Consider the following 16,580-nt stretch of genomic DNA (forward strand, 5'->3'; position numbering starts at 1 on the left):
ATGTATATATTTTTAAGGGTACTGATGTTTAAGATGACTTTGAAATGGTATTTAATATAATGTAATATCAAAGATTAATACGGTAATAGGATAATAATTTTAGGTATATCTGTTGTTAGGATGACACTTTAAGTATTTATTTGCTATTTGAACTTTCAAGATAGGCAGTTATAAGCATTTTTAGAGGGGGTTCTAAGTATTCATGATTTTAACTATTCACAAGGGTCGGGAACACATCCCCGGGAATAGGGGGTTTACTGTCTACATAAGCATAGCTGTTTTCTCTCATAGTATTGAAGTCATCCCATTTTCTTTATGTATTGGCAAAAACAATTAAAATGATCACTAATTTGCTTTTATTTTGGAGAGCAACACTGCTTATTCACTAATTACTGTATTTTTTCATATTGTGTTCGAGACTAAATACAGATTTTTATGATAAAAATAATTTACAGTGTAAATCTGTTAAGTTCATTCCAGGTTGGGCCCCAGACTGAGCATCTCTCTCTCTCTCTCTCTCTCTCTCTCTCTCTCTCTCTCTCTCTCTCTTCTCTCTCTCTCTCTCTCTTGAGGGTAATGTAAGATGCACTTGGAATGACATTACTGTCTAGTGTTTTTGGATGATAGAGCATTGTACAACACAGAACTGAAAATATTCACTAATTATTTAAATTTTATTTTCCAGTCTGCTTTTACTGGAAAATAAAATGAAAATAATTAGCAATATTTTAAATATTGAACAGTATGCTCGATCATCCAAAAACCCTTTAGTAATATCATTTCAAATACATCTTACATTACCCTTAAAGAGAGAGAGAGAGAGAGATAGCATACACTTGTTATGCTCAGTCTGTGGCCCAACCTGGAATGAGCTTAATAGATACATTACTACATTATAAGTACTGTACAGTGTAAATTATTTTTATCATAAAAATCTGTATTTATTCATGAATACAAAATGAAAATTACATTAATTAGTGAATAAATAGTGTTGTTTTACTAAAAAAAAATTGAATTAGTGATAATTTTAGAGATACGGTCCATAGAAAAAATCCACGAATCGGTGAAAAATCCACGAATCGGTGAAAGTTCCTGAGAAAAATGAAAGATATGATCCACAAAGATCTTCAACAAAATGAAGAGCAAAAAAGTGGGGTAGGACTGTATTATTATGTAACCTTATTACTAGTACTGTATTAGTATTTTTATTACTTTACATTATTATTTAAATATTATTAATCTTGTTTATATTTGAAAATTAGTACTTACTATAGCCTTGTACGTATTATTACAGGTACCGTACTATTACAGTACTGTATTATTTTTATTATTTAATCTTATTATTTAATCTTATTAAGCTTAATATTAAGATTTGAAAATTAGTACTGTAAATCATTATTTTATCATAAAAAATGTATATATACATACAGTACAGTATTTAGTCATAAAAAAATATGAAAATACAGAATATTGCTCTACAAAAAAAATCCTCAAATAGGCGAGTTTCCCACAAATAATTTATAGATAGGTTCCACAGAAAAATCCATGAATTGGTGAAGCCATGAATCTGGGAACCGCTAATGTATTCGGTTCGACTGTATATATATATATATATATATATATATATATATATATATATATATATATATATATATATATATATATATATATATATATATATATGTATATATCTTAATATATATCTATATATATATATATATATATATATATATATATATATATATATATATATATATATATATATATATATATATATATATATATATATATATATATATATATATTGCACAAGGATTAATCCTATATATATGACTTTTTAAGACTTTCTAGTCTCTCTAGCCTCTCTACGGGCAGCTTTAAAAAGTCTTAAAAAATTACCTTCAGCTCAGTGTTCAGAGCTGTTTTGAATTCCGATTGGGAATCCTCAACATCATCCCTGATATAGTGGTGTTCAGTATGGAGGATCTCCCTGATACTTGGCATTATCTTGTTCAGAAACTCTAACAAGCCTCAGACAGAATTTCCTTGTTAAGGACTGAGTAGCCACACTGTTGCTACCTGGCAAAGGCCTGGGAGTCTCTGGTGAAGGACCATATCCTGGAAGGAATAGGATCTTTAGGGGAAGGAGGGTGGGCTCTGGTGGGAATAAGCCTCAACTTCAGGTTATTATATGGGCAAAAAAGTGCTTCGGGAGGAGGAGAGTGGCCCTGTTAGGGTCCTCAATATCATGTTATTGCACGTGAGAGCCTTTATTCTCTTTTGCTGGATCCCCATCATGCAAATGCCCAGGCAGTGGCCCTGGGTCTTCCAGTTCATGAGGGAAAGCTCTGTGGCAATGTCCACTTATGCCCAATGTTGGGACATCTGTCCCAGTATATGACTCTTGACCTCAGTTGGAGGACTCATACACGGAGATCTCGAGTTCCAATATCTTGGATACCGGCCATGACATGGAATCTGCCCTGAAAAAGAATGGGAACACTCTCTGCCAGAGCTCTGCTGGGAAGATGTGTTCTCCCACCTATGTTCCATCTTAAACTTTGAACCCAAAGGACTAGTCTAAATTAAGTCTTTCCTTCATGGTTCACTTCCAGGACCATGTTGCCTGTTTGGACATCTCTGACAACTACCTAAACACAACTTCCTACCAGCAGGGCTATGTTCATGGCTTGTGATATGTATCATCTTATTGCCAAACAGCAGGTTTTGCAGTTTGCAGATGGGTAAGCAACCTTTGGGTTTAACTTATTAGCAGCCTTTTTGTAGGGAAAGACAAAAAACCATGAGAAACAGTCAGTTGTGAACTGTGGGCATCTGTCTGATATGCAGAATATGCTCCGGTATGAAATGGACTAACTGTGATATAAGTCTATTATATGACAACTGGTTCAGAGACTAACTCAGGGGGTGACATTCTATTAGTGATAATATAATTATTGATGTCATCCCATAAACCATGATTAAACTAGAGGTACTAATGTAAGGTACAATTTATTAAAAGTATTAACAAAGAAATAATATGAATATCATAAGAAATGGTTTTTACAGAGAGACCTTGACGTCTGATGGAGCAACAAAAGCAATATGTATGACCTAGAGGTATTGTAATAATAATACAGTACTGTATTGTAATAGTGTGGTATTCTGTTAAGAGCTAGCCCAGCAAAGCTAAGTTAAAAGACCAAATAAAATCTTAAATCGTGTAATTATGTAGTACAGTCATACCCTGAACTTACGCGAGGTTGGATTCCAGAAGCCCTCGCGCAAGGCGAATTTTCGCGTTGAAGTTAGGCACGGTCTCTAAAAATGCTAATAAATGCTTATTTCTAAAGTTTAAACACTAAATATGGCCCTAATCATGCTCCCAAATTATTGAGCTAACTTTTAAATGAAATTAAAGTCACTGTAATTTCATTTAAAAGTTAACTTTATACATTATCCTTCAAAAAAGAAATAAATGGTTGACATAAAAATAGAGAGTTGGAAGAGAATTTCTGTCTTTCTCCCCTTCTGACCGATATATTTTTAGAAGTCTTCTCAACCTCTTTTTAATAACTTCTTTATTCTGCATCTCCTCTTTGTTCTAAAATGCTTTTTCATGAACAAACAGTGTTTTTTATATTGACTAATACAGCTCTTAGTTATTACATCTGTGTTTTAGAATGTATTCGCCACACTAGTGCAATTACACTTCGTAGACAGTACAGGTAAAATTAGATAAATTCAAACTATCTACTATACAGGTAAAGACGTACAGAGAAATAATAAGTTGTAAAAATGAGAGAGAGAGAGAGAGAGAGAGAGAGAGAGAGAGAGAGAGAGAGAGAGAGAGAGAGAGAGAGAGAGAGAGAGAGAGAGAGATTGTTCTTACTTGAAAAATCAAGTTAAATCATTTATGAATTATTATGGAGACAGAGAGAAAAACATGAGAGAGAGAGAGAGGGAGAAGTTATTCTTATGTTAGATATCAAAAGATGGAAATTCAGTATTAAAGTAACTTTTAAATTAAATTAAAGTTACTGTAATTTCATTTAAAAGTTAGCTTAATACATTACCCCTAAAAAAGGGAAATAAATGGTTGACATAAAAATATAGGAGAGTGTGAAGATTAGTATTCTATTTCTTTCTCTCCCCATTCCACTAATCTGTTTTTAGAAGTCTTCTCAACCTCGTTTTTAAAAAATTCTTTATTCTATCTCTTTCCCTTTGTTCTGAAATGCTCTATGTCTATGTTTTAGAATGGCGCATTTACATTTTGTAAACAGTACAGGTAAAATTAGATCAATTCAAAATTATCTACTGCACAGTTGGACATACAGAAAAGCAGTAATACATAGGTTGTGCTAACTACAAGAGAGAAAGAGAGAGAGAGAGCAGTTATCCTTGCTTAAGAAAATTTTTTATGAATTATTACGACACAGAGAGAGAGAGAGAGAGAGAGAGAGAGAGAGAGAGAGAGAGAGAGAGAGAGAGAGAGAGAGCGAATTACAAGAAACCTTTGACCCGCTAATCAGCAACACTCCCCCTTGTCATGTTAAATCGACATGTCTTAGAGCTTTGCAATTGAGCTTCTTACAAAAGAGGAGGGAAAGATGTTTGTTTAAAATGCGTATCACATACTAATTTTGTAATTACAGTTTTATTATTATTGTTATTTCACCCTTTAACGCCGGCCCTATTTATAAAAACGTCTCCGTATGCCGGGCGGCGTTTCGGTGAGTTAGCGCTAAGCGAAAAAAAGTTTTTTCAAAAATCACAGCACGCTTAGTTTTTAAGATTAAGAGTTCATTTTTGGCTCATTTTTTTCATTGCCGGAAGTTTAGTATGCAACCATCAGAAATGAAAAAATATAATTATCATATATAAATATTGGAATATATGACAGCAAAAAAAAAACGTATATTATTGTATACAAATCGCGCTGTAAGCAAACGGTTAAAGCTAATGAGTTAATTTTTTTAGTTGTATTGTACACTAAATTGCGATGATTTTGGTATATAACAAATTTTAAAACGATCAAAGCAACACAGAGAAAATATCACAAAAATGATGCATGAATTCTGTAACGAGCGGACGTAAAAAAATGTTTTTTTCAAAATTCACCATAAATCGAAATATTGTGCTAGAGACTTCCCGTTTGTTGAAAAATGAAGCTAATTGATTGAATATTACTAGACTGTAAGTGTTTTAGCTTAACTTGCAGTTTTCGACCATTTCGGTCGAGTTAAAGTTGACCGAAAGTCGAATTTTTTTATTTATCGTGATTTATATGGAAATATTTCAAAACTGATAAAAGCTACAACCATAAGTTATTTTTTGTTGTATTGTACATGAAATTGCACACATTTTCATATATAAAAACTTTATGTAACGACTAATATAAAGCGTGCAAATATTATGACAACGAGACGAAAGAATTTCTGAGATGTTCGGCGAGTTACCGCGCAGACGTAAGGAAAATGTTTTTTAAAAAAGTCACCATAAATCGAAATATTGTGCTAGAGACTTCAATTTATTGCAAAATGAAGTTAAATGATTGAATATTACCAGAATGTAAGAGTTTTAGCTATACAATTGCGTTTTTACCATTTCGGTCGAGTTAAAGTTGACTGAAGGTTGAAATTTTGGCAGTTATTGTGATTTATGTGAAAATATTTCAAAACTGATAAAAGCTACAACCATGAGCTATTTTCTGTTGTATTCTACATGAAATTGCGCACATTTTCATATATAAAAGTTTATGTAACGACTAATGTAAAATGATGCAAGCATTACGACAACATGACGAAAGAATTTCTGAGATGTTCGGCCGAGTTACCACAGCGCAGATGTAAGGAAAAATTTTTTTCAGAAATTCACCATAAATCGAAATATTGTGCTAGAGACTTCAGTTTGTTGCAAAATGAAGGTACATGATTGAATATTGCTAGAATGTAAGAGTTTTAGCTTATAATTGCGTTTTTACCATTTCGGTCGAGTTAAAGTTGACCGAAGCTTGAAATTTTGGCAGTTATCGTGATTTATATGAAAATATTTCAAAACTGATAAAAGCTACAACGATGAGTTATTTTCTGTTGTATTGTACATGAAATTGCGCACATTTCCATATATAAAACTTTATGTAACGACTAATATAAAACAATGCAAACATTACGACAACGTGATTTAAAGAATTTCTGGCGCGGACGTAAGGAAAAAGTTTTTTCAAAATTCACCATAAATCGAAATATTGTGCTAGAGACTTCCAATTTGTTGCAAAATGAAGGTAAATGATTGAATATTACTAGATCGTAAGAGTTTTAGCTTAAAATTGCGTTTTTTTACCATTTCAGTCGAGTCTAAGTTGACTGAAGGTTGAAATTTTGGCAGTTATCGTGGTTTATATGAAAATATTTCCAAACTGATAAAAGCTACAACCATGGGTTGTATTTTGTTGTATTGTACATGAAATTGCACACATTTTCATATATAAAACTTTATGTAACGGCTAATATAGAACAGTGCAAAATTACGACAAAATGATGAAAGAATTTATGAAATTTCCGCTGAGTTACCGCGCGTATGCGTAAGAAAAAAAGTTTTTTCAAAAATTCACCATAAATCGAAATATTGTGCTAGAGACTTCCAATTTGTTGCAAAATGAAGGTAAATGATTGAATATTACTAGAATGTAAGAGTTTTAGCGTATAATTGCGTTTTTTCGACCATTTCGGTTGAGTCAAAGTTGACCGAAGGTTGAAATTTTTTGTAGTCGATATACGGCATGCGACCACTCGCACCCAACAGACAATTTTAGTCGACGTGTGATACGTCCAATAGGCGTTTAAGGGTTAATCTTATTAATCTTATTAATATTTGAAAATTAGTACTTATTATTAGGTAAAAAACATATTTATCATACAAAACAAATAAAAATATATGTGTACCATAAAAATTCTCTCATCTCAGTAAGAGAGAGAGAGAGAGAGATAAATTATTACTTTTATTAATGTTATTTAATTTACACATAGAAGCTCAAAAACTTATAAATTATATAAAAATTAAACATAAACACTTATGCAGGGTTTCTCATTATTCGCAAATGTTTGTGTGTCTGTAAAAAACTCATGTATGGCAATTTTAGGTTCTAATGAAAAGTTCTCATGTCTGTGAATTCGCACAACTCGAATCGTGCAAGTTCTGGGTATTACTGTATTACTGTTATTCTATTTATTTATTTATTAATAACATGTCCATGCTTGAGTACTCAATTTAAGTTTCAGGAGTATTTCAGACGTTTGTAAACTAGAGTATATTTAAATGAATGCCAGTTAAGCAAAACTACAGTAACATGCCACATAAATGAGCTACATTCTTTGATATTGTACTTTAAGTTATTATTGACTATCCAGTTAGTATTCAGTGAGATGTTTGAAAGTAATTGGAAGTTGCCTAACATATCAACATTGAAGTACCAACCATATGATATCAAATTATGCTTTATTTCATTAACTATTGTAAAAGTTTGAGAGTTGTGGCTTCTGTTATTGCACTGATAACTAATATGTCATTGAAACTATGAGGTTAATATCAGTAACCAGTCCTAGAAAGTTTCTGCGACATCCCCCTGAGGGGTTGAACTTTGTCTTGTTTAAAGTTGTAACTTCACTATCTAGTGTAGTAATATATACTAACAGTAGCTCAGCCTACACACATTTTCTATTCCCATACATCACAAAAACCTCCTGATATTCAAGAAGACTGGGGAAATTTTTGCAGTATATAATTCATTTAGAATATTTCTAAATTAGTATGAAAAGAAACAAGGAACACTGTTTAAAAAAGAAGCAAGTAATGCTATTTAAAACTAAGCCACAAGTTAAGTACATAAAAGGGAAAAATGCAATTCATGATTATCATTTTGTAACTGAGAAATAAGGCTAAAAATTTAATTTTCCTTTTTATGACTAAGAATTAAATTTTCCTTTGTATTACGAAAACAAAAATTATCTACATATAATGAAAAACTAATGAATAATGATTTTTGGTAATGAAATTCCAAATGAATGAGATTTTAAAAAATGGTTGAAGTTGACTGCAAAATCTGAATGCATGGCATAGCCAAGTAGCCTAATCCAAAATCTCCACCCACGAGGATGTACAGTACTACTGGATGCTGGGACTTAACAGTTATACTGAACTGCAACAATATTAAAGGACAAAAACTTTTTACAGGGGCTTGAGACTAGGCACTAAGCTTTCCTTCAAGGATATCCACAAAAATTTTGCCAAATTGGCAACTCAAAAGTGTAATTCTTTTGGAGCGACCTGCGTAGCCTCTGCTTACTGCCACATACCACAAGAGTGATGGGCATTTGGACAACTCTGTACTGTTGCCACATCTGTGCAAGTTGTACGTAGGGAAAACTGGGTAATTGCTGTAAGCAAGGGAAAGAGCCCTCTTGCCTTTGGTCCTTTTGTACTTGATCACTGTGTTAAATCAAAGGCACTAGTTTGGCCAAGACCAGCTATGAGAGAATTCTTTGATATGTGTTGATTTGTCATAGGGAGCCTTATGGGACCATAAAAGTGTAACTCCTGTGAGGTTGAACAGTAGCTATGCTTTCAAAAATAGAGTACTCAGTCAGTTTGGAAAGTATGGAAAACTGCTGAAAATAAGATTGTAAAGAAACAAAAGAGCAGTCTTACATGAGTTCCATTCCAGTAATGATCATATGAAGGTCCATTAGTGAACATTAGTGTAGTATAAGGAAGGTGGTCTACTGCTGATATGTCAGCTACACCTGTAAAAATAATGATTAAATTATATAAAAAATGATGCTAGAGGTTTTTTATTTAGTACTCTACATAGAAATTTAGACATTTTTTTTTTGTAATTATTACTAATGCAATAGTTTCTCAGAAAAAACTGGTATGATTCACAAAACAGGCATATTCATAACCAGTGATAAGCCTATTTATAAATAAGGTACCTTACTAAAACATCTTGTGTTACACTTTCTGGAAAAGGATACAATTAAAGCTTAAAAAATCTATTACAGGTATTTACGGTATATTATGAGCTCATGAGGGAATCTTGAGATTCCAGCACGAGTAAAACTTCTATCATAGTACTTCCACAAAAAAGAAAAGCTATTGTTCCTCATCTCTAAAAGGCCTTGGTATAGGTAAATGAAACTGAAATGCTCTCTTAGTACATTTGGAAAATACAATGCTTTAAGAATAAGAGTACTGTAAGCTTTTCTACAAACTCTGTAATCACAAATAGCATTAACCCATGTGTGAATGGCTCTAGTCACAACAATTTCAAAGATCTCTTAAGGAGAAAAGACTGGTGTGAATTTTTACCTAATGCCCAACTGGCCCAGAACAAAATTCTAGCATCATTCCTTGTTACCCTCTATCTCAAGTAGTACTAGGAAGGAAAAATGGAATGGAAGTTTATAATTAAATGGTTTACAGAAAAATATGTTTAATTTAAAATTTTTTGTCCTTATGAACCCATTAATTATAGAGTAGCCTGAACTGCAATTTAGGAGTGATCCAATGCATAAGAGCCATGGAAGAGGAGAGTAGAGCAGGGTGCAAGAAATCAGTCCCTAACTACCTTGGACCACTTTGAATCATGGGAACTTCCTTTAGTAACGAATTTGCAATATAAGACACAATCCCAAAAAAGTTCACTTACCAAGCAAGAGAGTAGTACAGTTAGTAAGCAATTGTGGTGTAAAGGCTGGTGCTCTAGTAAAGAACAAGCCTCCAAGTGTGCCAGAGTCATGAGGGATGAGATCATGAAGAGGATGAAGATGAAGGTCAGTCATGCTTCTGAGAAGCTTCGAACAGTCTTGTCCTCCAAGGGAACCCAGACCCCAGGAGTAGGATGCAACTCATGTTTTGAGGAGCCTCACTTATTGCCTGTAAGAGCATCTTGAGAAAGTCATCAGACAGGAATCTGACACTAAAGACTGTTTTTCTTCGTACCCTGGCAGTAGTAAGAAGAGTAGGCAAACTTCATGACCTCTCATATGATATTAAGCACTCAAGGGGATGGGGATCTGTATGACTTAAGTTTGCCCTGGATTTCATAGCAAAATCTCAGAACCTATCAGTCCTTGGCGCCAGGTTCAAATCTATTTCGATCCCCTCCCTAGAGGACTTTGTTGGTAGTGATCTGGATGAGGTGTTACTGCATCCTGTCAGGGTGCTGCAGCACTACCTATAGAGAACTTGACATCTCAGTCTTGAGTGTCAACGCCTTTTCATAGTACTGGCAGGGCCAAGAAAGAGTTGTCTGAAAACACTCAATTTCTTTCTGGCTTCATGGGACAATAAAGTGGGCATATGACTCATCCAGTGAGGAGGGTGAGTGTACTGTCTAGGACAGAGCTCAAGATGTCAGGGGCATCACCCCAACATTAGAATTCAGTAGAACCTGTCAGTTCAGCAGGTACTGCATGCTGGGGTGTGGTCGTGCAAGACCACTTTTACCTCCTTTTACTTGCGGGGATTTGCCCACAAGCCCTTGGACGCGTTTCCTTGTGTCCGGTGGTGGCTGCTCAATAAGTTGTGCAGCTAGCCTAGCTCCCATTTTGGGATAGGTAACACCTCTTCAAAGGTATTCAGTGAGCAAGAGAGTTGTGTGAGTGACTGGTTCTCCCTTCTGTCTCTTTCCTTCCTTTTTGGTAGGGCAGAGAGTTTGGGTGCTAGGCTGAGTACTAACTGGACAAACATGATGAGCAGGTAAGTTATATGACTGAGCACCAAGCCTTCATTTTTATTAAGTTGATTTGAAGGGATGCAAGCCTCCCTTCCCTCTTGGCAAGGGGAGAGGATGACAGACAATAAAGCAAACTCAATCATATTAGCCTGTTTTATTTTCTCAGACACTTCAGTCTGGGCTCTTACAGCCTGATTGAGTAATTGCACACAAACCCATTAATGGTCCCTAGGTCTAGCAACTGCTGTATCCCATATGTGCAGTATGCTAGGTCCCTTCCTATGCTCCTTCCATACCAGGAAGGTGACATTCCAGGTTGGGCGAATATACCAGTAGGTTCCCCTCATCCTGCTCACACTGATGTGATAACAGTATATATGATTGCTATTTGCCTCATTATGTGCCAGATCTGTGCAAGATAAATGTTCACCCCAGTCCCATGCATTTTCGTTTGGGAAAGTTGGTGGGTTTTAGGACTCACAGCAGCTACCAAAAATAAGTTTTTCCTACAACAAAACCTAGTTTTAGTTTTCTGTAAAGAAAACTATTGTGCTGGTTTTGTCTGTCCGTCCACACCTTTTTTCTGTCTGCCCTAATATCTTAAAAACTACTGAAGCTAGAGGGCTGCAAAATGGATGTTGATCATCCACCCTCCAATCATCAAACATACCAAATTGCAGCCCTCTAGCCTCAAGATTTTTAAAAAAATTTGTCAAGGTTACGTTAGCCATAATCATGCTTCTGGCAGCAATATAGGGCAGGCCACCACCGGGCCGTGGTTAAAGTTTCATGGGCTGCGGCTCATACAGCATTATACCGAGACCACCAAAAGATAGATCTATTTTCGGTGGCCTTGATTATACAATGATGTACAGAAAACTTGATTGCAAGAAACTTTGGGGAATTTTTTTACTTGTTTTATACTGTAGTTGCATTTTGTCCTCAAAATAACTTAGGAAAGAAATTGACAGGTGATGAAATGGCTTGGCTCCCAATAGATAAATCCCACCAACCCAGATAAATTTATTTTGTCAGAAGTATAGTCACAGGTTATCAACCATTTTCTTTATTCCAGATACCCATTAGGGTTTGACAATAAAGAAGAGGAAATAATGCACAAACCTGTACAGGTTTATGTAAAATCCTTTGCAGTTCTGAGGTGATTTACCTAATTATGTCTGGTCTGGCTGCAGGATTATTGTGCCTTCCCCAGTAATACCTCAGCATGACCACCATTCTCATGGCAATAATGTTTCAGGAATTTTTTATCCATGATAAAATCTCAGGTTATCAACTGTTTTCTTTATTCTAGATACCCATTAGGGTTTGGCAACAAAGAACAGGAAACAACACATAAACCTTTATATGTATTATCCCTTGCCACTCACAGATGGCTTAGAGATGGTGACATTGCATAAACCCAGTGGTCTGCCAACCTAGCTGTCTGAAAACTTGAGAGAGTTAGTAAGAAAATAGGTACCAACCCTTGGGCTGGGGGATTAAACAGTGGGGCTAGTGGCACACTGGCCACGTCTTAGATAACAGGATTTCACCCCCACTGGCTGTTAGCCTGAGAGTTCAGTGCTGGCCCTATGAGCCTTGAGAGGCCCAGGAGGACTTTAACCTTTAACCTAATTTTGTGGTTCTAAGGTGACTTACCTAATTATGTCAGGTCTGCCGCGGGATTATTGCACCTTCCTCTGTTCCTCTGTTTCTGCAAATAATGTGTATATATGTTCCATAGAGAAATCCACGAATAGGTGAGTCAGCAAATACGGGGGGTTTACTGTATTTCTATACATTTTGTAACTCTATTCACCCAGTCTATTCCCAAGCATCAGGTAAAGGTTATAGCTACATTAGTTGGTACATAATTGAAATTATTAATCACTGGAATTATCGTACCAAATTTATGTAAAATCAGTATCACTAGGATTTTAATTTGTTTGACAAAGCTCACCATAATGAAAAAATACTTTTTATAATCCTGTTGGAAAAAGGCAAGCATCATGATGCATTGGAAGTAGATCCGCATTAATGTATTTCCCTTAACTCTGATATTAAGAAAACTGAGGAACATTCTACAGTGAACCCCCGCCTATTCATGGTTCCGGATTCACGGCTTCACCTATTCGCGGATTTCTAATGGAACACGTACACATTTTTTGTGGAAAATTCGCCTATTTGTGGTATTTTTCGTAGAGAAATATTTACAGATTACAGGCAGTCCCCAGTTTACGACAGGTCCGGCTTATGACGTTCCGAGGTTACGACGCTTTTCAAATATATTCATCAGAAATTATTTCCTGGTTTACGACGCATGTTCCGGGGTTACGACGCGTCGTACGCCAATTTGGAGTTTTTTTTTTATGAAAAAGTCAATAAAAATGCAGTTTACATTGTTTTCAATACACCCAAAGCATTAAAAGTAAGGGTTTCTTAGGATTTTTGATGATTTTCGACGATTTTTCGGTTTACAACAATTTTCAGTTTACCACGCGGCGGAAAAACGGAACCCCTGTGGTAAACCGGGGACTGCCTGTACTGTATTTTCATATAATTTTCGTGACTAAGTGCACTTTTTGGGATAAAACTATTAAAATATTCAGTTATAAGCATTTCTAGAGGGATTTTTAGTGTTTTGAACTATCAAAATAGGCAGTTATAAGTATTTTTAGAGGGGTTTTAAGTATTTGCAGATTTGGTTATTCACGGGGGTTAGTGCTGTACATCCCCCGTGATTACTGGGGTTGACTGTATATTACAAAATCCACTTAGTTTGAATATAAAATACTACAAAGGAAATACTGGCCTTTAGTAAAAACCAAGGCTTGTAAGTTGAGCATGATTGGGAACTATGATCATGACTGTTTCGTAAACAGGAAGTTAGGCTAATCCAGTTTACCCTTTTGGTAATCTCAGATTATCTGTCATTGTTAAAAAAGACATTGACTAATGAGTTTCAATATCAAAATTGTCTAATATTATTGCATTAACGCTAATTTTCGCTTTGTTAGGAATAAACAGCATGGCAATTATAGTGTAGCCTAGCAATTTAGTCCTAACTTATCACCTTGAGACCTACTAATTCCCAATTGTAATAAATATAGTGTAAACCTACCTGTTAAAATTTTAAGGAGCTAAAACTTTTCACTGGGTCATAAAACTATGTATGCTGCAGTTAGCTTGAAGGTCGTGATGATGATCAAATTTTTTCTAGCAAATACCAGGGATATGCGAACTCTGGGACAGACCTGAGTGTAATGAGGAAATTAGCTGTCATATACGCTGTTGTCACATCTGTGTGACTAGGATGAAGGGAAAACCGAGGTAGTTGCTACGGACAGGAGACAGAGCCCTCTTGTCCTGAGTCCTTTATTTTCTATCATATCACTGTATCAGTGAGCACTATTCTGGCCAAGACCAACTATAAGAGAATTCTTTGAGATTGGTTTGTCTGTCTTATGGAGCCCAGGGAGGACCGTGAGAGAGTAACTCCTTTGAGGATGAACAGCGGCTAAGCTATAAAAATTGTCTGATAATTAGACTAAGGGAAATTTTAACCATGAAAGTTTTCAGGATATAAGCAAATGCATTTGATTAGAACATAAACATAGTGTGTCAAGTTTTGAAGAAGTGGTTGCTGGCACCAGATGATTATCAATTTACCAAGAATGTTATTCCCTCTTGTTGGATATCCATTTATGGTCATCACGTGTGAGTGATCTGAAGTTACTATGAAGAGTGTTTCTTTGAGATCTACAATGGAAAGTGCTGTAGTAATTGCATCATCAAAAGCTAATATATCTTGAAGAGCTTTTGCTGGCTGTGTATTGTGCAGGGCATGGTCTATTCTCCCACCTTCAACCTGTAGTAGAAATAGAAGTATACACATAATTTTTTGACAGATATTATTAAACACCAAAGAAACAAAAATTTTTATCTGATTTTAGCAAAAGTCTACAGTCAAAGTCAGCATTTTTTAAATAAACACTTGTAGAAATAGAAAAGACAAGAAAACTAAAATCATTGTAATAAGTACTGTATACAGGAATAAGAAAATGTTACGTAAATTAGATATTTGTATTTTTAAAGTACTTTCAGACCTTCATTAAGGATTATTTATGCAAAGTATAAACTATGAGATGAATGATTTTTTTTTCCTGTACAGTTCCCCTTAGTTTGTTTCTTGCCATTTCAAATATAGTGGAATTTTTGTTTTCTGAACTTTCGTTATATACATTATTTTTATGTAGATGCTAATTTTTGAGAATTTAATAATTTAGTAAGATGATAGTAAAATTTTGATATGCTAATTAAATTTAAAGGTATGTCAGTATGATTTTCTTAGAGCTTTCACATGATCTGTTCATTCAGGATGTTTCCAGGCTGACTGAGTTGGCCAATATTGCACAATGTCTACTCTATGGGAGTGTGTGGGTGTGTATGCCAAAGTTTTCAAAACCAGGTCAGAAGGCAAGGCAGGGCAAGTCTCACATCCCCAGTCGTTTCATGCACATAGAAAGAAGAATACAGTGCTTTCAGTTCAGTAAAATTTATTTTAGCATTTCACTTCAAGAGAGAAGCTTTTCTAAGGGCAGTTCCTGACAGACCATTTCCACGAATACTAGCAGCCAGAAGTCATTGTTATCTCCAGGGTTACATGTTGTTCAAGTGCTGCAAATGAACTTGACATATGTATAATTTGTGTTTTAATCACACCATTGGCCACTGTCACTAACATACCATACCTAATACTGTACCATTGTTTGACAAAATTGAAACCTTGCTATGATCATTTTAGTGGCAGTGCTTTGGTGTGATTTTATTGTGTTAGCCCACAGTTTATTGTTTACTGTATTCCTGCATGACAATGACGTAGATAGAAAAAGCTTGTGGGGTTGGTCAGGGAAACAGGTTTGGAAGCCTTGGAATTACGGAAATTTTTGAAGGACAACAAAGCATAGCCATTGCAGAGTGAGGAGGAAAAGAAACAGCAAAAGGAGAGGCTGACAGGCAGATAGCCTATGAAGAGGAGATGCATGCAGGAGCACCCATACATGAACTACATGTTAAAATTCAAATAAAAATTGGTAGAGGGACAGGTAGGCAGCACAACACCCCTTAGTTGTTCCAGAGCCTAAATTAGATTATCCAGATTTGATGAGAATCATGATGACATGGACACAAAGGTTTGCAGAGAGCCAAGGTTGGTTTACGGATGATTGGATATTTGTCTCAGTCCATTACTCACATTTAAAGGTCTGCAAATTTTTCTAGTATGCCTTGTGATGAAGCTTTGAACTACAATAACCCAAAGAGAGCCCCTTTTTCCCATGAGACAGAACCAGAACAAGGTGAGACTGTATATATTTCAACATACGTATTTTAACAGGTGGGTTGAAATGGCTAAATACAGAGAAAAGTTTGACAATTCAGCTGACTTGCTTATCAGGGAACAGTTTGTCAGCACTTATTTGACTGAAATGGCATTACTCTTCAAGGAAAGAATACCATAGGACATTGGTGAAATGGTCCAGCTTGCTGAGCACTACTGTACTTAGAGTTCTTGGGCTAAGCTTAGTGGAATGCCAGAAACTGGTAAAGAAGTGTATCAGGAGGCTCCAGAAACCAAGGACAACATGATGGCTAAGCAGAAGCAGACAGGCAAGAGTGGAGGTAGGTCCTTTTGCATTTTGTCAAATGCCAGGACACTTGGCCAAGAACTATGTGCTTATTAAGAATAAGGACCAGCAGAAATTCAAGCAAAAGGAAGCCAATGCTACAGCAGTGGAAAAAAACGAGGGAAGGTGTTTACTGTTGTGATTTGTGAAGATGTCAA

General features: G+C 35.4%; 2 protein-coding genes across 3 annotated transcripts in view; one reads left to right on the plus strand and one right to left on the minus strand.

Moving 5' to 3' along the window:
- LOC136830834 (DNA-binding protein SMUBP-2-like) overlaps nucleotides 1-16,580 on the plus strand; it is a 713,243-nt gene that overhangs the window by 353,990 nt on the left and 342,673 nt on the right. The gene's annotated exons all lie outside the window — the stretch shown is intronic.
- Nucleotides 1-16,580, minus strand: part of LOC136830835 (alkaline phosphatase-like) — a 177,998-nt gene that overhangs the window by 11,051 nt on the left and 150,367 nt on the right. The window contains exons 9-10 of the mRNA XM_067090813.1: nucleotides 14,408-14,606; nucleotides 8,710-8,804 (exon numbers count right to left, since the gene is read on the minus strand). Of these exons, the coding sequence (XP_066946914.1) occupies nucleotides 8,710-8,804; nucleotides 14,408-14,606 (294 nt within the window). The remainder of the gene's footprint in view (nucleotides 1-8,709; nucleotides 8,805-14,407; nucleotides 14,607-16,580) is intronic.

The sequence above is a fragment of the Macrobrachium rosenbergii genome, chromosome 47 (genome assembly GCF_040412425.1).
Source record: "Macrobrachium rosenbergii isolate ZJJX-2024 chromosome 47, ASM4041242v1, whole genome shotgun sequence".
Classification (NCBI taxonomy): Eukaryota; Metazoa; Arthropoda; class Malacostraca; order Decapoda; family Palaemonidae; genus Macrobrachium; species Macrobrachium rosenbergii.